This window comes from Nyctereutes procyonoides, unplaced genomic scaffold (assembly GCF_905146905.1).
Source record: "Nyctereutes procyonoides isolate TBG_1078 unplaced genomic scaffold, NYPRO_anot_genome, whole genome shotgun sequence".
NCBI classification, from domain to species: domain Eukaryota; kingdom Metazoa; phylum Chordata; class Mammalia; order Carnivora; family Canidae; genus Nyctereutes; species Nyctereutes procyonoides.
In genome coordinates this window covers 7,353,878-7,377,556 of record NW_026575131.1, presented here as the reverse complement: position 1 = coordinate 7,377,556, position 23,679 = coordinate 7,353,878, and the positions used below count along the sequence as shown (strand labels likewise).

The window sequence follows — 23,679 nt, the reverse complement described above, 5'->3', positions numbered from 1 at the left end:
TGAGTATGAATGTGTAGTGAGCTGAGAATTGATTGGGGTGGTGGGGGTCTGCAAGGATCATACTGTTTGTGTCCTGTGTGACCTTGGGCCAGCCACCAGCCCTCTCTGGGCTTTGTTCTTCATCTGTAGACTGCTGGTGTAGACCAGGTGTACCAGTGTGGCAGAGAGCAAGTCTGGAGCAGGAAGGAGGCTGCATAAGTCCTGGCTCTATGCCCTATGGCTGAGGGTCCAAGAAAAGGACCTACCATCTAGACCTGTGGCCATCCCGTTTGCCTGGAGCTCGCACCCTGGCCGATTGACTCCTCACCCCCAGACTCGGGTCTCTGAGACCTAAGTCCTGAGGCCTCCTGGACCTCTCCAACTGCCCCTTCTACATCAAAGCACCTTCTACAGGGAACTGTCCCTGACCTTCAGGACAGGTGGTGTCAAAGGCTACCCACAGCACTTGCATCCGCCTGCCCACTTCCATCCTCCCTCTAACCTTCTGCACATGATTATCAGCTATTAATTGGTTCTCATATTTGTGCAATGTTTTTCAATTACAAAGCACTTCCCCAGCCATTCATCTCTTTGAATAGCAACCTAAGCTGCTGTTTATTGAGCACTTCCTGTGCACCAGGCCCTCTGCTCTCACCACCCTCTTTCCATGCATTATCTCGATTCAGAATTTCACAACCATCCTATTGAGTACAAGAGTCCGTATTTACAGATGAGGAAACTGATACTCAGGCACGCTAAATATCTAGCCCCCGGTCACACAGGGATTGGAACCAAGCTCTGTGAAATAATCAGTCATCCCTAGCTGACAGTTGCCAGAGCTTCTGTGTACACGCAAATCACTGGGACTTTGTTAAAATGCAGCTTCTGATCCCATGGGTCTGGAGTGGGGCCCAAGATTCTGCATTTCTAACAGACCTCTGGGCGATGCCAATGCTGCCTCTTGGAGAACCACACTTTGGATGGCAAGGCCTTGAATCACCAAGCAATCTGAGACTGTTTTACAATAGTCACAGGCTGGTGAGCCTCAGTTTCCCTTTCTGTCAGATGGGTGAAATAGCCTCTGGCTTACAGAGATGGCATGAAGGCTGTATGATACAGCACCTATGAAATGCCTGGCACGCAATAGGTGCTCAATAAATGCTGGCTCTTCTCCTTTGATAGGAGCTGGCATGGGTCTGGATACCCAACAGATGCTCAATAAAGCCTGTCCAATTTATTGAGCCTAGCATTTTTCCCTAAAGCAGAGAATAAACTGCATTATGTTTCCCCTTGGAATGAAGCCAAACCCAATATTAATTTTTTTCTTGAACTGCAGTGTTCCAAAAAGAAATAAAAGCAAGTAGAGTGATTGCAGTATGAAGCAAGCCTCTGTAATTTCTGTAATTACAGAATGGGAGCAAGACAAAGCAGGAGTATGTACAGCGTCATGGGAGGGAGTGGGGCCCCTACTCCCAGGCCTGCTGCTCCCGCGCTTGCCTTCCCGGCTCTTCATGGTGCCCTACTCCCTCTGAGCCTCGTTCTGGACCCAGCCCTAGCCTTGGACAATGGCAGCTCTGAGACACTGGCCTTGGCCTTTTGGCCTCTCCCCAAGTCCCCACCCCACGCAGCCACCAGTCCCTCTGATGCAGTGGAACAGAGAGGAGATTGTCCAAGGTGGCTGCCACACAGTCCCCTCCCCCCAGCCTGCCATCTGTGCAGGGCTAGGCTGCTGATAGCCAATCTGCTAGCAAGGCCAGCAGGCCCCACTTCCAGAATTAATCCCTGGTCCCACTCCTCACCACCTCTGCCCTAGCTGCCACCATTTAGGTCACTGTCCTCCATCACCTGGACTCAGCCCCTTAATGAGCCTTCCTATTTCTACCCCTGCCCTTCTGTAGCATCTGCTGGGCAGCCACAGTGAGACTCCTACATGTAAGTCAGATTTCCCCCACTACTTGCACCCTCTACTCTCTCCTATCCTGTTTAGAAGAAAATGTGAACTTCTTGCCATGGTCTCTGAGACCTTGTGTGATCTGGCCCTTGCCCGCCTCTGACTAGTTCTGTTCCCTCTTGTACTGGACTCCAGCCAGGACAGCCTTCATGCTGACTCTCAAACATGCCAAGCTTATTCCTGCCTCAGGGCCTTTGCACTTGCTGTTCCCTCTGTTTGAAATACTGTATCCTAGAGAGTTATATTTCTGGCTCCTAATTCAAACTGAAAAAGTTTTTGTTCAGGCCAGATAAAACAAGCCCAAGGGCCAATTTTGACCCATTTTGCCACTTCTGATCTAGAGCTTCCCAATTTCATTTTTTTTTCTTATAAAGCATTTCCTCACTGAGGGATTGGCAGAGGTATTCTTTCTGCTTGGTTTAGCCCCATTTTTATCGACAGCTTTAGGATTTGGTCTCAAACTGCACATCGAGGAAGGAACATGTTCATGGAAACATTTTCACCACTTTCCTGCCTCGAGTCTCTTTCTTTAACTCCTTCCCAGAGCTTCCCTGAGTGAGCCTTCTTCTGAAATACTAATCTAATCACATCATCACCCCTGTTGCATTCCTGCTACTGGTCCCTAAGTTCCTTAGCCTGGCTTTCAAGGTCCTTCGCAAACTGACCTTCCTATCTTCAAACCTCTCTCTTTCTGTTCCTGCATTTCCCTCCACTTGGGAGGCCCTTCCCTCTTTTTGAGCTTGTTGAATACCTATTCACCCTTCAAAACCCAGTTCAAATGTCCCTTCATTTGGGATGCCTTCTTTTTTAAAAAAAAAAATTAATTTATTTTAGAGAGAAAGAGAGCAGAAGAGGGATAGAGGGAGAGAGAATCCCAAGCAGGCTCCACACTGAGTTTGGAGCCCAATGTGGGGCTCGATCCCATGGCCCTGAGACCATGATCTGAACCAAAACCAAGAGTTAGAGCCTTACCTGACTGATCCTCCCAGGCACACCTGGGATGCCTTCTCTGGTTTAATTAAATCATCCCTTTGAGGCCCACAGTGTCTTGTTCATACAGTCTTACAGCACATGTCTCAGGGTACTGTGGTTGCTTACACGTGGAGATATTTCTCCTTCTAGGTCATGACCTTGTCAAGGTCACAGACCTTGTCTTATTAATGTTTGTGACCCATGTGTCCAGCCCAGCTCAATGTACGCATTAGGCCCTCGGTAAATATTTACAAAATGGAATCTTTCTGCTGGCTTCTGTTACTTCACTGATTTGAACTCTGGTTCAGAATACAAAGTGCTTGAAATGATTGCTCCATCCTCATTTCAGCACACAGCACGTGCAAGTAAATACTTGCTGAATGAAGGAAGGAGTGAATGTGTAGGTGAGGGAATACAGAGGATGTGTCACTGTGGTTTCACATTACAGTGCCCTTTTGAACATTGCTTCAGCGGAATTCAGTTAATAAAACATTAAGGACTTGGAGCATGTAGGCAGGTTCTTGGTCTGCAGCATATGGTCATCTGACGTGGAAGAACCAGAAGACTCTGAAGATGGCCCCAAATCGTGAAGTGGTGAGAGGCCTTCCTTTTACCCATCCTACCAGCAGGTAGAGCAGAGTCACACCGTCCAGGCGGGTGGAGAGATGCATGGTCCTACTGCTGTAGAACACAGCTGTCCTCTGACACTGGGCGGCCCCTGCCCTGCAGAGCACGGGAGCCTGTTTCAGGAAAGAGGAAATAACAACTGGCTGGAGGGTGGCTCCTACTTCAGAGATCCTTCATCTTCTAGAAAGATAGCCAGATTCCTTTGCTGTGAATTTGCACATGGCTGTGCTTTCTGTGTGCTGTTTCTCGTGAGAGAGGGAAGCTGGTGTCAGGAATGAAAAGGGGCAAGCAGCTACTCCTGGGGTATGTGAGTGAGGCCCCTTCTGGAAGTGCTGTCTGTAAGCTCTGGGCCCCAGGCTTTTTGACTAACAAGGATCCCTTGATCACTTTCCTCCTGTCTGTTAGATGCTTCTGACCTTTGTTCTTGCCAGACTTGACTTGCCACAGAATAATTCTTTATTTTATTAACCAAACACACAAGTGGACCTCTCTCAGCTTCTGGCTGGCCTAGGGTGATGACCTGGACCATTCTCCAGATGGTATACAGAGAGCCCAAAGCAGGGAGATTTGAAATTTTTATTAGCTATTTTTCCCCACGGAGGCTAAAAGGACAATTTCCATCAGCCTTCTGAAAATGCTGCAAGTCTCTGGAGGGCCTTGGATAATAAGCTCTCGATAAATGTTAACTGCCGTTAGTAGTAGTAATATCATCATCACTGTGCCCATCATTGTGGTGATGAGAACGGCTGGGATGGCCTAAACCCTCGCTCTGAGCCAGATTATTCTATCGTAGGCTTTACATGCATGATCTCATTTACCCTTTACTACAACTGTACGAATGAAAGATTATTATTATTTCCCCATTTTACAGATGAGGATCAAAACGGGGAGGAACGGGCCCGGTGCTTGTAACTGTCTAGGGGAGCCGAGGTCTCTGACGTATCACCACCTCACTGCCTTGCAACTCAGGGGGCCTTCTCCACAGGAATCCCCAAGGAAGCACCAGTGTATCAGTTCACGGCCTTATGCTGTAACCTTCACATTTTGTCTTCTAAAAGGAAAACTCCACATACGGTTGTGTGGTTCTTTAGAGGGCTGTTACAGCATCTGGCTGAATCTTTCCCACATTCCGAAGATAGCGTGAATGCCTTCCTCACGCTGAGCTCTTTAAGCAGCCACAATCTCTGATCTCTCTGGCCTTTGCACGAGGAGATGCTAAATGTACTCATGGAGAAGACCGTGGAATGAACCTCCTGGTGAACCAGAACTCTGCTTCCTCCCGACCTTCTACTTTCCTCTCTGTTGATGCTGAATGGTTTCTTCAAAGGACATACACACCACATTTCATCCCGTTAAACGCAGCCTGCCATCTTGCCTGCTTGCTGGGAGTGAGCCACAGCTGTGTCTGTCTGTCTGTCTCCCTTCCTGTGTGGTGTGGCACAATCTGAGGTCCAGTGCACAGTAGATTTTGGAGTTTGGTTTGAGTCTCCATGGATAATCAATCAAGATATAAGTATAAGAGTGTATCCAGAGCAGAGGCCGGAAGTTGTTCCCATGGGCTACTGGCCTACCTCAGAGCTCAGTCAAGTTGGTAGAACAGAGATTCAGGACTTTAGCAGGAATCCCCTGAGCCAACATGAGCAAAAACAGGGCACTTATTTTACCACAGTGGGGATGCTTTCTTTGTAAACTCTAAGCGTAGGAATGTAGTCCGTTTTAAGAAAGCCTAGAATGGCAAAGATAAATGCTGTCAAGACTCTGCAACGTTTGACCTCAATTTATTCTTTCCTCCTCAGCAGACCAACTCTTCCTGCTACTCTGAGTACAGGTGGGCAGAAGATAGCTGCCTAAGAGTTCCCAATTCCCCCAGACAGGCTGGCCTTCTTTCTCAGCCTCATGCCAAATTACCAAGGAAGGAGTTTTGTTTGACTAGCCAGAGTCAGGTGATCAGCCCCAGTCCAAGGTTTTTGGATCCTTTTGAACAAACATGGTGGCTGGAGCCCACAAGGGTAGGTCATGGGGACAGTTAGGGGCATCACTGATTTGACAATTAATGGCTAACCCCCCCCAACACACATATACACAAAAGGGGGTCCATTTTATTTATTTTTTAAATTTAAATTCCACTAATTAACATATAGTGTAATAGTGTATTATTAGTTTCAAAGGTAGAGGTTATTAATTCATCAGTCTTTTCTTTTAAGGATTTTATTTATTTATGAAAGACACAGAGGCAGAGACATAGCAAAGGGAGAAGCAGGCTTCCTGCGGGAAGTCCAATATGGGACTCGATGCCCGGACCCCGGGATCACACCCTGAGCCAAAGGCAGATGCTCAACCACTGAGCCACCCAGGTGTCCCAATTCATCAGTCTTAATATAACACCCAATGCTCATTACATCATGTGCCCTCCTTAACGTCCATCACCCAGTTACCCCTTCCCCTCACCTCCCACCCTCCCTCCAGCAACCCTCAGTTTGTTTCCTATGATTAAGAGTCTCTTATGGCTTGTCTTTCTCTCTGATTTCATCTTGTTTTATTTTTCCTTCCCTTCCCCTGTGATCCTCTGTTTTATTTCTTAAATTCCACATATGAGTGAGATATAATAGTTTGCCTGTGTCTGATTATTTCACTTAGCATAAAACCCTTTAGTTCCATCCACATCATTGCAAATGATAAGATTTCACTGTTGATGGCTGAGTAGTATTCCATTGTGTATATACACCACATCTTCTTTATCCATTCATTTGTCAGTGGACATCTGGGTTCTCTCCATAGCAACAGTGGATGTTGCTGCTATAAACATTGAGGTGCAGGGGCAAGGGGGTCCATTTTAGCCTCCCCTTTCCTAAGGCTGCTCTCTCTCCTGCATATCCCAAGACTTCCTGGTAGACCAGAAGGTGGGCTACCCATCTCTGACAGTGGGAGGTCACCCTACCTGAGTCTGGAGTTCCTTCTGCTGGTGCCATGCCAAGTCAGGAACTAGTTAGGCATCCAAGCCAAGCCTGTCGGTCATGTCTGAAAACAAGAAACAGGATTCACTGTAAAGTTTGGATTCCAAAGGTAATCTGGTTTTCTGTGAACTCTAGGAAGAGACTGTAGTGTTTGGTAATGAGGACTGCATGTGAGGAGCTGGGAGGTGAGTGCACCCCAGTCAAGATCCTCCCCAGTAGGGCAGAGCTGAGGGAGGAGGTCATTGGGCCTGAGCCACACACTGCTTTGGCTCTGCTCTTACATCTCAGAGGCCCCAGACCATTGTTCCACACAGTCCTGTTTGCTCTGAAGGTTCCGTAAGTTTATTCTGTGTCATTAATTTAAATTTTTTGTAGAAAACCAGAAATAATTATAAAAATCTAGAAAAGCACAAAAAAGGAAACAAAAGTCACATATAAAGTAATCACTGTGAATGCCTGAGATATATCCTTAGGGTTTCGGAGGGTTTTTTTTAATGAATAGAGTTGGGGGTTCCTACTAAATAGGATCCTACTAAATAAACTATTTTGAGGTCTGCTTTCTGCACATTTGGTCAGGGGATGGAGAAAATTCTCAGCTGCATTTGTTGGCTCCCCAATGGGCTATAGCCCCTCTCTTGATTTCTTTTCCTTCTGATAAAATGATGGAATGCCGTCCTGTGTTGCCCTCATGCCCACCCCCACAGCTGTCCTGAGAGGGCAGCGGGCCCCTTCCAGCATGTTCCTAATGCCCTGTGGCTAGCACCACACTGCATGGACTCACACGGTCACCCAGCGGGGGGGCTCTGATGGGCTTCCTGCACCCCTACTGCTCTTGCCCCAGGGCTGCCCATTAGCTACCACTTGCCAGTTCACTGTCGTCCCTCCTCATCTCTCCTTTGTAGGCTTGCACCCAGGGGTTGCAGAGGAAGCTGCTCTGGAGCTGACTGACCCACCAGGACCATCAGGTAACACCCACAACCGAAACAACCATTTTTGGAATTCTCTTTCTAAACCAGTCAGGTGAAAAATACCCATACGACCATTAGAGCTTATTTTTGCCACAATTCTACAAGCCAGATAAGATTACTCCCATTTTATAGATGGAGAAACTAAGGCTAGAACCATCAAGAGCAATATCTAGGGTCACTCAGCTTATAAGGTAGACTAGAGTTTTGAATCCAGGACTGGGTTGGGTCCAAAGTCATACACCATTCTCTGCTCCATGCTGCCCCTGGAACTAAAGAGACAAGAAGAGTGCAGAGTGTAGGTGGAATGTCTTGGGTCAGAGAGGTCATGTAAACCAGTGATCGTTCTTCACTTGAGGGCTGGGACTGGCTCCCAGCATAAGAATCTCCTTTTGCAGAATTTGTTAAATGTATAGATTCAGGACTCATCTTGAGATTCTGATGTGGAACATCTGAGGTGGGACCTGGAACTCTGTATCACTATAGAGCTTTGCAAACAACTTGGAAGCATAGCCAGGCTTGGGGACTGCTGACAAAATAGTCCCAAGTCCCCGCCATTTGCCAGGCACAGGAGCCTTGCTGAATAAGAGAAGGACAACCACCTGATGTCCTATTAGTGTGTACTCAATTTAGAAGATAGGAAGAGCGGGCTCCAGGGAGGTTAAGCAGTTTTTTCAAAGTCACACAGCTCAAATGTGAAAGAGGACTTTGACCATAATTAGATCTGTGCTCACTTTCACCCACCACCTGTAGCCCGGTCACCTCCGCATTTGGCCCCACGGTAAGCCCCTCCATGGCTTACATTCGACGTGATTTTACTATGGCCTCAGGGTTCCTCAAAGACGAGCAACACTTAATATTTCTGTCTGGAAATTTGCTCTCCTTGGTTTTCTTCTCAAGGAAGACACATACCAGGGGACATATGACACAGATGCAGATCTGAAGTTAATTTAGGAGCTATCAGGACAGCACCGCCCCCGCCCCCCCACCCCAATCTGGAAACAAAAGGCAGCGTCCTTCCTTCAGGAGAAAGAGGGCTTATGAGAGAGGCTTCTCTAGTCCGTAGGTTGTGGGTTATTTCATTTGTGTTATTTTGGGGCAACTCCAGGATTTTGCCATCCTTCCACGCCTGTCACCCCCGCCCCCATTCTCCTAGGGTGACCTTGAGCCGCAAAACTGCTGTCTGCGTGGACTGGGGCCGACATCACACGCCCATCTACCAGGACCTCTGTGTCCAAACTCCGAGACATGGCGACCAATGGCAGCAAGGTGGCCGATGGGCAGATCTCCACGGAGGTCAGCGAGGCCCCCGTGGCCAATGACAAGCCCAAAACTCTGGTGGTCAAGGTACAGAAGAAGGCGGCAGACCTTCCAGACCGGGACACGTGGAAGGGCCGCTTCGACTTCCTCATGTCCTGTGTGGGCTACGCCATTGGCCTGGGCAACGTCTGGAGATTCCCGTATCTCTGTGGCAAAAACGGTGGTGGTAGGTGCTGGCCTGGCAACCTCCCAGCCGGGTATGGACCCCTTGAAGGGTATCACCCTTGGGCATTTTCTGGGACAACCTTAGGGGAAGGGGTCCCTTAAAGACCAGGTCCCATTTCCTGTTTTTATCTCTTTACCAAAAGATTGCAAAAAGTTTACCTCTTCATTTTGCAAAGAACGAGGGATGTAGCTTGAGCAGAGGATATTCTTGGGCCTCGTTTTGGCTATGGGTGCTGCTTTTTTTTAAAGACTTTATTTATTCATGAGAGACACAGAGAGAGGGGCAGAGACACAGGCAGAGGGAGAAGCAGGCTCCCTACAGAGAGCCCGATCTGGGACTCGATCCCGGGACCCCAGGATCATGCCGTGGGCCGAAGGCAGCGCTAAACTGCTGAGCCACCCGGGGCTCCCCCCACCATGCTCCTTTTAAGGCAGGGGGTAAGGAAATTGTGGCTGGGGCCCCAGAACGCCCTGCGTGATGCTTCCTCCGAATGGGGCTTCTCCAAAGCCTTGGGACTCTCTTCTCAACCCCACAGGAGCCTTCTTAATCCCCTACTTCCTGACACTCATCTTTGCGGGGGTCCCGCTCTTCCTGCTGGAGTGCTCTCTGGGCCAGTACACATCCATCGGGGGCCTGGGGGTATGGAAGCTGGCCCCCATGTTCAAGGGTAAGTCTGTGGAGTGAGGCCGTCTGGTAGTGCTCCTGCCCACAGAACTGTGGTGAAACCACGGCCTTCCTGATGCTCCTGGCCGCGCTGGAGAGGGACCTGCTTGGTTTACTTCTCAGCGGAGTAGAGCCCTTGCAGGGGCCAGGTGGCAGATGGCAGCCCCGGCTAAAATCTAGGGTGCTGGAGGTGGACAGGAGGGCCCAATCCAGAGACTCCATATGCACATCATCCTGCCCTGTCCTGTGAGCTTATTTCCCCAGCCAGGGCTGGGTACCACTTTCTTTGTTTCCTTGTTCAGTGCCTGACAGACACTCAGATGGATGCATGGAGAACCCTTCTTGCCTGGCAAGCTAAGACCCCTGTCCTATCTACAACCAGCCAGTGCTGGGCCTCAGACCCAAGTCCTCATCTGCCAGATGGGGGTGACCTTAGCCAAGCTGCTCCCTGTCTCTGAGCCTCAGTGCCTCAGTGCCACCTGTATCCAAGGTCCAGTAAGCTGGTGGGCCTCATGGAAAATGATGAGAATGATGCTTACTGGGATAGTTATTATTATTACTCTAGTAAACAAATATTGTGATGCTATGTCTGCTCCCAGGTGTGGGCCTTGCCGCTGCCGTGTTGTCATTCTGGCTGAACATCTACTACATCGTTATCATCTCCTGGGCCATCTACTATCTGTACAATTCCTTCACCACAGTGAGTGGCCCCTTGGACCATCCTCTGCAGAAGGAGCCAGACCCAGAGCCCACCCTGTGTTGGTTGGGACAACCATTCTGCTGGAAGAGCTGTTCCTGGGGGGGGGGCATGGTTTGTCTTCAGCAGCCCCTATCTCCCCACAAGTCGTCATAGCACCATGAACCAAGCATCTGCTCTGGGCCTGTCACTGAGCCTGGTGCTTTGTGTGGGCTGACCCCTAATCCTCCTGACACACCCTCTTAAGGTGGCTGTTGTTAGCTCATTTCATATGGACTCAGACTGCCTGGGTTCAAATCCTAACCCCAGTATATACCAACTGTGCAACTTTGGAGTGGAGACTTACCCTCTCTGAGCCACAGTGTCCATATTTATAAAAGGAAGGTAGAAATAAAACCTGCCTCATAGAGTTGTGAGGATTAAGGAGTAAATATGTGTAAAGGGCTTAGAGCTACCTCACAAAGCAGTGCTGTTAAGTGTTCACTGTTCTCATCAGTGCACAGAGGGCCAAACAGGCAAGATCTCTTACCTGAGGTCATATAGCTGGGAAGTGATCCCGGGATGAACACACAAGACCTTATGGTGCAGCTTGAGAAGCTGGCTTTCAGAGTGAAATGATCAAGGTTAAAATTTTAGCTCTGACACTTAGGAGCTGTGTGATGTCGAGCAAGTTGCTGCCCCTCTCTGATCTCCAAAATGGGGATCTCAACATGATCTGCATCTGGGAGCTGTTGGGAAGGGGAGGGGAGATAATGGATGGCTTTGAAGAGGCTCAGGGGACCGTGAGGACAGATGAAGGGCTCTGGGACCACTATCGCCATCCCCTGGGGGCTCAACAGGGCTTGTCTGTGCCACTGTGCCTTTGCAGACGCTGCCGTGGAAACAGTGTGACAACCCCTGGAACACAGACCGCTGCTTCTCCAACTACAGCATCGTCAACACCACCAATATGACCAGCGCTGTTGTAGAGTTCTGGGAGTAAGTGTGGGGCCATCAGAGCTGTGGGTCCTGTCAGCCAGGGCCAGCAGGAGACAGGCACCCTCAAAAGGGTGATGGGAGCTGGTGATGTGCTCAGGGCTAAGGGAGAAACGAGACAGAGTGAGGCCCTTTCCTCCGCCATAGAGAGCTGGGCCCTGGAAAAGGCCACTAGACTCAAGCTCGAGAGAATGAATTCCTGCTTCCTCTCTCTTCCTGCCCACTGCTCCTGCCATTGGTCAAACCTGCCAGAAGCCAGAGGGCGAAGGAGCCAGTGATGGCTACATCACTAGCTTCCTGGGGTGTAGAGCAGGCCGGAGGACAAGGGTGGAGAGTGTGCTGCTGGAGGGGAGTAACCAGCACAGGCCAACGAAATCCCAGTTCATCCTGAAAACCAGTCCAGTCTACTTAGAAACTCAGAGTTGTTTGCCATACAGGCACATGCTTGCTTGCGTGCACGCTCTCTCTCTCGCGCGCACACACACACACAGAGTTCATATTGAGGCCATGCTTATTGTATCTTCAGGAGAGCACATCCTAGATGGTGTGTTGGGGTATTGATTTTACAAAAAGGAGGTCTTGGGATCCAAATCTCTTTGGCGTGAAGGAAGCATCTGTGGCTGGCAGCTTGAAAGGGCCTGGGAGCACCCTGGAAGGTTCCACTGCACCTTGCATAGGCTGCCAAGAGGAGCTGTGCTCAGGAGGTGTCAGAACACGTGATGAGTCTCTTTGTGCAGAAATGTCCTTGGCTTAGGCTGTCTCCTTACAAATAAAAATCAGATTCTTCTCCGGCTGCTTCTTTCCAGCATCTGCCACACACATTCAGGATTGCACTGAACCATTTATTCAGTAAATATTTCTTGAGCCCTACTATGTGCAGTCTGGTTAGAGAAAAAGCAAACATAAACAGGCAGTGGAAATGCCAGAAAATCAGTGCTAAGGGGAGGGGATGCACGGGAGGCCATAGGAACCCCAAGTAAGTACCTAGACAAGCCCAGGTGAGGAATGACATCTATGGTGAAAACCACATTAGGAGAGAAAACCACAGGTGTTGGCAGGAGGAAGAGAATGTGAATGAAGGCTTGGAGGCAGGTGAGAGCAAGCCAGGCACAGGTGAGGGCATAGGAGTCATCCAGCCTGATGAGCACTTGAGGGGCTTCGGGGAGGGCTGAGCCTGGACAGAGAAGCAGGGCCAGCTCAGAGGACCTTGCAAGGTCAGCCTGGGGAGGTTGGGCTTCATCCTGAGGACAGTAGGGAGCTATTCACTGCAGGGTTTTAAGCGGGAGGGTGACATGATCAGACATATAATTTAGAAGGGTCACTGAGGCTGGAGTGGGGATAGAGCAAAAGTGACGGTGAGGGTCCTGTTAGGACAGCAGCCAAACAGGTGAGCAATAATCATGGCCAAAATAAGGCATCGGCAGGCCCCTTGAGCAACTAGTGCTTTCTATGGGTTAATATAATGGATCCTGCATTCTCCAGCCAGCTCCTGGGTGTCAATGATCATGGATGTCAGTACCATCACAATGGAGGATCTTTCATCCCCGGGGCACCCCCCAGGTCACCCCAGCTCCCACCAGCCCCACATGACTTTCTGCTCCCTCCACTGTCCCACCAGGCGAAACATGCATCAGATGACAGACGGGCTGGATAAACCAGGTCAGATCCGCTGGCCTCTGGCCATCACCCTGGCCATCGCCTGGATCCTTGTGTATTTCTGTATCTGGAAGGGTGTTGGCTGGACTGGAAAGGTAAGGCATGTGCAGAGTGGGGAACAGAAGGGATGCATCTACAAGGGGATTTCTGTCCTAGACAAGGAGTCTGTGCTTCCAGGAACTCCACTGAACCTGGAGTGCAGAAGGTCCCTGTATCTCTCTCTGCCTTGATTTTCTTTCCTGTAAAATGGAATTAATAACATCACCTACCTTCTGGGCAGTTGTGAGGATGAACTATGATAATGTAAGTCAGTTACACACAGCCATCACAAAACAGATGGTTAACTTTGCTCAAGGACCATTGAACAAACAGTCCCTGAGCATCTCTGCTGTCCATGCCATCTTGTTCTGGAGAGATCCAGAGATGAATATTCCACATCTCAGCCTTGGAGGAGGAACACAGATGGATCAATGAATGGATAAATACCCAGGCTCTGTACTGAAACATTCCTGAGTTCAGATCCCACCTTGGCTGTGTACTTGGCTAGGTGACCTCAGGTAGATCACTTCACCTCTCTGAAACTCAGTTTCCTCCTCTGAAAAATGGGGCTTGTCTGTTGGCTTGTTAGGAGAATCAAATGGGATGGTGATTTTGCAAAATACTTGGCAACTAGCAGGAAGAATTGTACTTGTTTTTGTTTTTATTATCAGCAAGGGCAGAGCCAGATCAGATCAAGCTGGGGGATCCAGCCTGGGGACATCTGGGGAGCTTGCCAGTCACTTTAGAGGGAAGGGAACTGGCCTCACTCCCACCCCTTACCCCTTAAAGCCCCACCTCAGGGGTCCAGGGACAGAGGATTGCCCAGCCTCTCACTGGACCCTGGCCTGAAGGAAACTTAGAGGAAACCTCTGTGAGTTCTTACAGCAAAGCAAGTAAGGGAGAGAAGGGATTTGAACAAAATTATGCTGGAGGAGGGAGGTCCAGGCTATCCAAGCTGATGTGAGCAAAACAGAACTTTAAGGAGCTCCATACTTGGGCATGAGTACAGTACGCTGATGAAAAACTGCCCAATTCCAGTCTGGTGGGACCTTTGGACCTACCAGGTTCTCAGATCCAAAGCCGGTGTCAAAACCTCTCTGATGTACACCTACATTAGGCAGGCAGCAGGAGGGCACAGGTGTCTCCCCGCCCAACTTTAAGAAGTAGAAGAACATAGGGCCTAAGGGCTCCAGAAGAGATAGAGGTAAGCTTGAATCTCAGTCTCCTGATACCTAGCTATTTGTGCTTGGGCAAGTCATTTTCCCTCTCTGTGCCTCAGTCTCATCTGTTAAGTAGCTACAATAATTGTACCTTACAGGGTTGTCATAAAGACTGAGGAGAATAATCTAGGTAGAGTGTGTAGCATATGCCTAGCACCTAGCAGGCAGACAATACATGGTATCAATTATCTTTTGAGGGAGTCATCCAAGTCATCAGTAAACATTTATTGAACAGCTACTGTGTACCTAGCCCCATGCTAAATGTGGAAGACAAATTCAAGTGCAAGACCTCGGCAATATATATTAAGTATATTGTATGTCCTATATAACTAATCTTTTCTGAGTAGGCAAGTTGATTGTACCCATTTTCCAGACAGAAAAAAAGCAAGCCTCAGAGAGAATAAAAAATTGACTCAATGTCACACAGCTTATAGGTGCCACAGATGGCTTTGAATTCATTTTTCCTAATTCTAAGTATGGTAGCTTTTCCAGTGGATCATGGCTGCCTTTCCTAACTCTGAAGATTCTCAGATCCATTCAGGGAAATGAAATTAACCCGGAGAACAATTCATGCTGATCAGAAAATAGGGTCACATCAGACTGTGAGATAGAAGGGTTGCTGAGCTTGAAAATTGCTCATTCACAACAGTGGGTAAAGAAATGTCATTTCAGAAAATGACATCAGTCTTTTGATTATCAATCTGGCAGAAAAAAAAAACATTTTAATGATTATACTCAGTGCTGGCACCTTTGTGGGGAAGGTGTGCTCTGAAATGCTGGACAAAGTTCTGTTTCTGGAAGATAATTGGGCAGTGTGGCTCACAAGCCATTGAGAAATTTATCCCTTTTTTAAGTCAGTAATTCTACTTCTAGAAAATTTTCTCAAGAATGGTATAATAATTTTGTAGACAAAGTTTTATACACAGAGATGTCCAATGTACTGTTAGTGAGATTCACATGAAGGGATAACAGTAGGGAAAATTTTAAAGAGGATGATAGAAACTCCTGAGGGACTATTTTACATGATTAAAAATCACATTGTTATGAGACAGTAAGACAATGTTTAGTAAGCAGAAATAAGGTATGCAGTTTTCTAATTTTAAATATGTTAAAACAAAAGGCAAGCACATAATTGGAGCATCACTTTGTAAGAAAATATGATAGCAATAGATACACAGCAAAAGTCTCAAAAGAGGAACATTAAAATGTTAACATCTGTGCATTGATATATTAGGCATTTATTTAGTGTATCTTATAAACCATGGACTGTTCTGGGCATGGGAAAACAAGTGAAGGAGACAAGCCCTCTCCTTCACCTAACTTAAATTCTAGGGGCTGTTGAAGGGAATTTTAATTGTGTGTGTGTGTAACTTGAAAATTTTCCTGATACCATGTTTTACTTGAACAGTTTAGACAAAAGTAAGAAAAATAAAGGAGGGGTAGGGCAAGGAAAAACCAGGTGCTGAGCTGGTTGGTTCAGACTCCAAGGAGAGGCTTCAGAAAAGTGGACAGTCCGTTAGGAATCCAGGAAGGCTTCCTGGACGAAGACAAACTGGAAATAAGCCCAGGGCCACAAAAGATATGGATGTAAGTGAAATGGAGAGGAGGGAAAGAATGGGTGCGCTGGAGGGGGCATCGTTGCCAACTTTCCTCCCAGGTGGTTTACTTCTCCGCCACCTATCCGTACATCATGCTGATCATCCTGTTCTTCCGTGGAGTTACGCTGCCTGGGGCCAAGGAGGGCATCCTCTTCTACATCACACCCAACTTCCGCAAGCTGTCCGACTCTGAGGTGAGTGACCTTCCCAGGTTCCCCAGCCCCCACAGGCTGAGTCCTGAGCCACCACTTACCAGCTGTAGGATAAGTCACGGTATGCCTCTAACCTCATATGTAAACTGAAGGGGTTGCCAGGTACAGCTCGTTTCCACCTGCAAGAGGCCATGGGGCGCTGTGGCTATGATTATAATTTTGACTGTTTTTTGTTCATTCTTCCTCCAGGTGTGGCTGGATGCAGCAACCCAGATCTTCTTCTCCTATGGACTGGGCCTGGGATCCCTGATCGCTCTTGGGAGCTATAACTCTTTCCACAACAATGTCTACAGGTGAGAGAGCCCAGGAGTCCCTTCCTTTCTGGCCACGCCCCCTGTAGGCCACGCCCCCGTGGCCTTTCTCCACTTTCACCTCCATTCCTGTCTAAGCCGATTCCTGTGGCCACTCCTTCCGGGTTCCAGTCCCTCCCTGGGATGGGGTGGGGCACCTGCCCTGCAGCCCTGCTCCCAGGCACCCTCTCCTGCCCCCGCCCCTTGTCCTTGGCCCAGGCTCCCGGGTTCCTAGCTCCCCTGCTTGCCAGTGCCCCCCACCCTGCACTGACGCCACCTTTCCTCTCTGCAGGGACTCCATCATCGTCTGCTGTATCAACTCGTGCACCAGCATGTTCGCAGGATTTGTCATCTTCTCCATCGTGGGCTTCATGGCCCATGTCACCAAGAGGTCCATTGCTGATGTGGCGGCGTCAGGTCAGCGCCACACATTGGAGGGCCGGGCTCCTGGGGTGGGAGGCGCTGACACCGGGCCTCTTTGGTCATCACCACCATGGGCAGTGGCAGCGGGAGCCAGAGGACGAGCACGCAGAGGGAAGGGCCAGTAGGAAGGCCTAGAGTCAGGGATGAGTGCGGTGTGCTGGCTCCCTGGCACGGAGCATCACTATGTGCCAGGCCGAGCAGGGAGCGTTTCACATGGGCCATGTCCATTTACTAAGTGAGGAAACCGAGGCTCTTGGACCACGTTCGGCAAACTAGAAAGCTGTAGAACTGGAGTTGAGCACGGACCCGGCTGACCAAAGAAAGCCCGGGCTCTTAATCGCCTGACCGTACTGGCATTTCCACACAGTCCTGCCTTTTGCGGGGGGAAGACCCGACTCTCGCAACCCTGGGATAGAAACCTTGTTCCCACTCAGACATGCTCACCGCCACGACTGAGAGTCCCTAAATCTTTGCTTCTGTCTCACTTCCAAATGTGTTCCCACCAAGCAGGCTGTGCCCACTCGTGGTCATCGGTGCTGCAGGGTCCGAAGAGAACCCCAGCAACCCCTGCCCGCCTGCTTAGCCAAGAAAGGAGTGGGCATGAGGCACCCACTGCATGCACAGCAGAGTCCCTGAGGCTTGGGGAGGGAACAGGACTTGTCCCACTGCCATCCTGGAGAACTGAGCTGGTCATGTAGAAAGGAACTTTCTCCTACTGTTGTCCTCATCTTCTCTCCAAGGGCCAGCTCTTTCCTCTGGAATTCCCCAACCACCCCCTTTCCTAAGTCAGACCCAGGGAGGTTATGATTTCTTTTCTTCTCCTTCCACGGTTTCCCCTGACCTCTTGACTAACCCCCACCCAGACACTCAAACACCATATGTCCCATACTGACCTCTTTAAGCCTTCTCCTTCCCTGGGCTCCCCACTGTGGCAAAGGGCGCCATCATCCCATACCCAGGCCAGCCCCGGCATCATCCTGGATGCTTCCTTCACCTTCACTCTGCAAACCAACTAATACCTGCCCATTCCACCTGCTAGGTGTCTCTCCGTCTGGCCCCCTCTCTGCCCCTGTACAGTCCCCACCACCAGCCAGGCCACCACAGTCCCTCATTTCATCTCAGCGGCACCCTGGCCTCTGGACCTGACCCTACTGCCCGCCCCCCACAATGTACACTGTATTCTCAGTGAAAGAGGAGCTTATAGCATTCACCCAAAAGGTTACCCCAAAGATAAAGCTGAGAAAGTGGGCGGTGTGCTGGGTATGCTGTGAATGCTCAGTACCTTTTATTTTCTTTTTCCTTTTTGTCCTTCTCTCCATAGGCCCTGGATTGGCATTCCTGGCATACCCAGAGGCAGTGACCCAGCTGCCCATCTCTCCCCTCTGGGCCATCCTCTTCTTCTCGATGCTGCTGATGCTGGGCATTGACAGCCAGGTGAGGACACCCTCCCTGGCACTTCGAGGAACCCCTATCCAGCATTGTCAGTCTGGGAAGAAAGCAGAAAGAGGAGGCCATTGTCCATTGTCTTAGGCCCCCAGGAGGATAGCCAAGAGTTTCAGACCTCTGGACTCTTCCACCATGTGAGACTTCAGGGTGGATCAGCTCAGCCACCTTCCCCATTTTCCAGATGGCAAAACTGATGTCCAGAGGGGAGGGACTCTACCGAGGTCACAAAGAGGCAAAGGTGGAATCAGGCCTGGATCCCGGGGCTTCTCTGGCTCCGTAGTCTCAACAATGCCAGACCCCTTCCATCTTGCCCCAGAGAGTCAGGTTCTGGGTGGCTTGGGGCTGGGGTCTGCCACACATGGCTGACCTTTGTCCACCTTGAAGTTCTGCACCGTGGAGGGCTTCATCACCGCCCTGGTGGATGAGTACCCCAGGCTCCTCCGCAACCGCAGGGAGCTCTTCATTGCTGCTGTCTGCATCGTCTCCTACCTGATTGGCCTCTCTAACATCACCCAGGTGAGTTCACTGGGCACCTGGCATGCCTCTAGTGCCATCTGCCCCAGGCCCACTTCCAGGTCCCCTCCACCCTAGCCTCACGCCATCCTATCCTTTGTTCATCAAGCACCATTTCTGTGCCAAGCCCTGCATACACAGCAGTGAGTCAGATAGGGACCCTGCCTTCAGGGTGCGAGGGTGGGAGACAGGACATTGAACTAGAAGTGCTAAGACACGGCTGGAGAATACAGCCTGAGGCACCCAGAACTGCTTCCTGGAGGAGGGGATATGGGGACTGATTTTTAAAAAATGGACAATAAATAGAGTGGGATGCCTGGGTGGCTGTTGGTTAAGCATCTGCCTTTGCTCAGGTCATGATCCCGGGGTCCTGGAATGGAGACCTATGTCCTTAGGCGCCCTGCTCAGCCGGGAGTCTACTACTCCCTCTCCCTCTGCTCCTCCCGCTACTTGTGTCCTCTCTCATAAACAAACAAACAAACAAACAAAATCTTTATAAGAAAAAATTAGAGAGTCAAGCTGGAATTAGGCCTTTGACATCGACACTGCCCCTTATTCTTGCTCCCACTTTTCTTTTTCTATTGATATTAACAAGCAGTCGTCTGTGCATTCAAGGCCGTCCTGGTCTGTTCAGAAGGCATACACATACCTGATGCATTGTACAATAAATGTAAATGATCCTATAGCCATGAGCTCAGCCCTGTGAGTTTGTTTTATGATTCACAGAACTACCTCTGGATTCAAATACAGTTCATTCCCAGAACGAATTATTCCTCCATTATTGTTACTCACCATGGGCCTGTCATGACACTGGAGATTTAGCAGTTAATGTGACAGATGTAATATCTGCTCTCTTACAGCTTATGCTTTGGTGGACAAGACTGACATACAAATTAGATAATTTCAGAGAGTGTTCAGTGCCATGAAGAAAAGAGGGCAGTGGGACAGGGAATGACCAGTGAGGGTAGGAGGGATGCTACTTCAGAGTCGTCAGGAGAGGGCCCCCTGAGGAAATGGCAGTTGAGCTAAGACTGAAATGATGAGGAAGAAACAACCAAGGGAAGATGGAGCTAGGGGAAGAAAATATAGCAGGTGCAAAGGCCCTGAGATTTGCATGAGCTTGGTAAGTTTGAGGGGCAGAGGGAATGAGGGGATAGCTAGAGGGTACAGAAGCAGATCGTGCAGGAACGTACAGATCAAAGCCATTTGGATTTTCTTTTGTATTCTATTCTATTCTATTCTATTCTATTCTATTCTATTCTATTGTCTCAACTTCTTGATGTGTTATATTTATGTTCTATGCAAACCATGGAAGGTTTTGAGCAGGGGAAAAACATAACTAATTTAACTTTGTGGAGAGATGGCTCTGATGGCTAGTTCTTCTGTGAGTCTTCCAGCATTCCCAAAAATGAGGCATTCCTCTTCCTTAGACATTTTTCCCCCATTCCCAGGGAGTCGACAATCACACCCCCTCATAGTTACTAGGCCCTCAGTGCTGCTTTTAGTCTTCCCTCAAGCCTCCTCACTGCAGTGTTGTCTCACACCTACCTCGCCAGACTGCAAAGCCCACATTGGCTAGGAACTGAGTGCCCTGGGCCCTGGTGGGAAGTGGACCCCTCTCACTGCTTTTCCTCTTTTAGGGGGGCATCTATGTCTTCAAACTGTTTGATTACTATTCTGCTAGTGGCATGAGCCTGCTGTTCCTCGTGTTCTTCGAATGTGTCTCCATTTCCTGGTTTTATGGTGAGTGTCAACCCTCCTTCCACCTTCCCTCCCTGCCCCCCTCCCTCCCTCATTCATTCATTCATTCCTTTCTTCAAGCATCATTCAAGATATACAGCGTGAAAACTGTAATGTAGTTACAGTTTCTGTACATTGGTTGACAACTGATGCTTAAACAACCCTGTTGGGAACAGTACAGCCTACTTGTTCTGTGTATAAATACAATACAGCATTTTTCCATTGCTCTTTTCACTACAAGACAGTACTGCAAATGTATTTTCTCTTCCTTAAGATTTTCCTAATAACACTTCTTTTCTCTAGCTTACTTTATTCTAAGAACACAGTACATAATACAGAGAACATACGAAATATGTATTGATCAATTGTTTGTTATTGGTCAGGCTTCCAGTCAACAGTAGGCTGCTGGTGCTTAAGTTTTTGGGGAGTCAGAAGCTACATGAGGATTTTTGACTGCATGGTGGAGTCAGCACCGCTAACTGCCACATTGTTCAAGGGTCGGCTGTATTCGGTCCTCACAACAATCTGATGAAGTTAGCAGAGGGGGTCCCGTGTTCAGGAGACACTGTAAGACAGGCTAAATAAATTCACTTAAAATGGGAGTCAAAATTTCTTCATAGATTGGGATAAGAGGGATTTTTATCTAGAAAAGCGAGACCAAAAGTACAAAAGAAAAAGTTCTAAAGTTAAATAGTTAACAAAAGTGGGGCCATGATTAAAGCATGCACTCCCTTAGAACAAAGAATGGAGGAAACGATGATTTTATTTCTTTACCTTGTGGACTGAGGTTCCAGACCCTGCTGCATGATGGTCAAAAGATCCTTCCCTGCACTTTGATTATCACAGCAAGGCACTGTGTTCGAAATGTTTTTCTGGGTCCCTCTTAATCCTTGATATTCACTGTACTTTCTTCACCACCTGCCCCTCCTTCTCATCCCCACCACTTCGCTCTCAACTGGCTTAATGCTGTGAGATTCTCGCTGGTCGGGGGCTTTGTTCAGAATCCGAGGGATGTCGGATGTCAGTCTGGGAACTTCAAAACACCTGTGGCATTCTGCAAGATTTATGGTTCTTTGCAGGCTATCAGCAGTCGCTTATAGCATCAGATCAGCAGGGCTTTGAAGGAATGGCCTTGTCCACAGGGCTTTGAAGGAATGGCCAGGCTACCTGTTGGGTGGGAGGGACTTTGAGGGAGGTGAGGACATGCTTTATAAGCATATCCTTTTGTTGGTGGAAATTTTCACATGTAGGTGCCTGGCTTTCTTCCTGACATAATCCACCTGCTGGGGGTTATTGAATGCTTAGATAGCGAGGCCCCCCCCTAGAGTGTTAGTCCCATGTTACAAAGAGGCTCAAGCTCCTAGAGGTCAGGCGACTTGCCTATGGTCATTACTCTAAGAAAGTGGCAGATTGAGACTTTGAGCCTGCAGTCCCCACAACTCATTCATACCTCCTGCTCTCGCTCCGAATGTCACAGGTGTCAACCGATTCTATGACAACATCCAAGAGATGGTTGGCTCCAGGCCCTGCATCTGGTGGAAACTCTGCTGGTCTTTCTTCACCCCAATCATTGTAGCGGTAAGGACAAGTCTTGACCAGCCCCATTAGGATGAGACCAGACCAGGCCCTGGGGCAACTCAGGTCCAAAGAGAAACTTGTGGAGGCAGAGGCACCTATTTCCTAAAAATACTACTACATCCCATTTGCTGAGCCTCTACTTTGTGCCCTATACAGCACCAGACACATTACATAGTCCTCGCAAACCTCAGCAAAATAGGCATTCTTGCCTTCACTTTGCTGCTGAGGGACCCGGGTTCACCCTGCCAGCATCACCCGGCTAGTTGGTGCTGCATTCAAACCAGGAAGGCCTGATTCTGAAGCCCCAGCCATGGGCTCAGGCAGGCCTCTCATCCTCAGCATCCTTTATTCCCTCAGGCAGGAGGAAGCTGAGGCCTGAGCAACCCTGGGGTGGCCGCCCCAGGTCCTTGGGGTGGGGGCTAGGCCACTGGATTGATCGTGTCCTGCACTCTGGCTTGCCAAGCTGATTAACTTGGAGGAACGGATGCCTTTTGCTACTGATCCTCCCAGAGGGCGGGTCCCTTTCTCTATCCTATACAGAGATGTCTTATGTAGGAGCAGTGGCCTTCGGTGCAGGATTCCCACATGCTGGGCCCTTGTGAGGGTCTGCCTCATGGCAAGGGAGGTGGTCAGTGGATCTCAGCTTCAGGGTCTGGGAAGGGGCCTTGGTTGTCCAATCTGGGTGACTATGTCCTATTCCCTCTCCTCCACCATCCCCAGGGTGTGTTCATTTTCAGTGCTGTGCAGATGACTCCTCTCACTATGGGAAACTACGTTTTCCCCAAGTGGGGCCAGGGTGTGGGCTGGCTCATGGCTCTGTCTTCCATGGTCCTCATCCCTGGGTACATGGCCTACATGTTCCTCACCTTAAAGGGATCTCTGAAGCAGGTAAGTCCCTTCTTCACCCTTCAGATTGCTAGTCCCTTTCCCCTACCCTTGTGGAGATCACAGTCTAGTTAGGAAACAGACAACTACATTTCCAATGATAGCAGAATGTTGGAAGTGCCAACATGTGCCAATCATTCATGATTTGGGTAAACCGGGGAGATGGGCAAGCCCCGCCTGGATTGAGGAGGGTTAAAGACAGCTTCTTAAAAGAGGGGATAGCCAAGAAGAGGCCTAAGGATGAGTCAGAGTTAAGAGTAGAAGCAGAAAGAATGTTCCTAGAAAGGGGGATAGGAAGCATGCACAAAGGCCCGGGGGTATAAACAGCATTTGGCGAACTGAAGGGAGATCATTATGGCTGGAGGGTAGAATGGAGAAGGATGCAGAGGGGCTGATAAGAGAGAGGTTGGGGATGTAAGAAAGGCCATATCATGAAAGGCTTTCAAAATTAAGACAAGAACTTTGGACTTTATCTTGAAGGTAATGGAACGCCTCAAGAGTTTGAAGCAGGTGAAGGGTGGGGTCAGTTGTACTGCGGACTTACTCTAGATCTCTTTTGTGAGCTTTATAAAGACAAAATGTGGTCTTACCCTCAAGGAGATGTGCCTGCTAGCACATTCTAGGTCCACACTCGCTCTTTGTTAAGTTATATCAAATTCTCAAGTGAAACAAGGCAGTGCTGGAGGTACCCAGGTGCTAGAGACATTGATGGATTAAGGGTAAGCTGAGAAGATTTCCCTGAGGAGGGGTGAATAATCAGATACAGAGGGCCGCGGCTGGGAGGCCCCAGGATCAGTGGTTCTCAACCTT

At 49.1% G+C, this 23,679-nt stretch overlaps 1 protein-coding gene across 2 annotated transcripts in view; it reads left to right on the top strand.

The window, feature by feature from the left end:
• Window positions 1-23,679, top strand: part of SLC6A1 (solute carrier family 6 member 1) — a 42,035-nt gene that overhangs the window by 15,055 nt on the left and 3,301 nt on the right. The window contains exons 1-15 of one of the 2 annotated variants that reach the window (XM_055344736.1): window positions 3,266-3,496; window positions 7,386-7,448; window positions 8,605-8,934; window positions 9,470-9,601; window positions 10,197-10,297; window positions 11,163-11,272; window positions 12,888-13,020; window positions 15,842-15,976; window positions 16,184-16,287; window positions 16,577-16,701; window positions 18,029-18,141; window positions 18,538-18,669; window positions 20,307-20,409; window positions 21,884-21,984; window positions 22,705-22,872. In XM_055344736.1, coding sequence (XP_055200711.1) covers window positions 8,697-8,934; window positions 9,470-9,601; window positions 10,197-10,297; window positions 11,163-11,272; window positions 12,888-13,020; window positions 15,842-15,976; window positions 16,184-16,287; window positions 16,577-16,701; window positions 18,029-18,141; window positions 18,538-18,669; window positions 20,307-20,409; window positions 21,884-21,984; window positions 22,705-22,872 — 1,695 coding nt within the window. In that variant the 5' untranslated portion in view covers window positions 3,266-3,496; window positions 7,386-7,448; window positions 8,605-8,696. Of the gene's footprint in view, window positions 1-3,265; window positions 3,497-7,385; window positions 7,449-8,604; window positions 8,935-9,469; window positions 9,602-10,196; window positions 10,298-11,162; window positions 11,273-12,887; window positions 13,021-15,841; window positions 15,977-16,183; window positions 16,288-16,576; window positions 16,702-18,028; window positions 18,142-18,537; window positions 18,670-20,306; window positions 20,410-21,883; window positions 21,985-22,704; window positions 22,873-23,679 lie in introns of those variants that run through there. The other variant, XM_055344735.1, reaches the window with a different exon arrangement.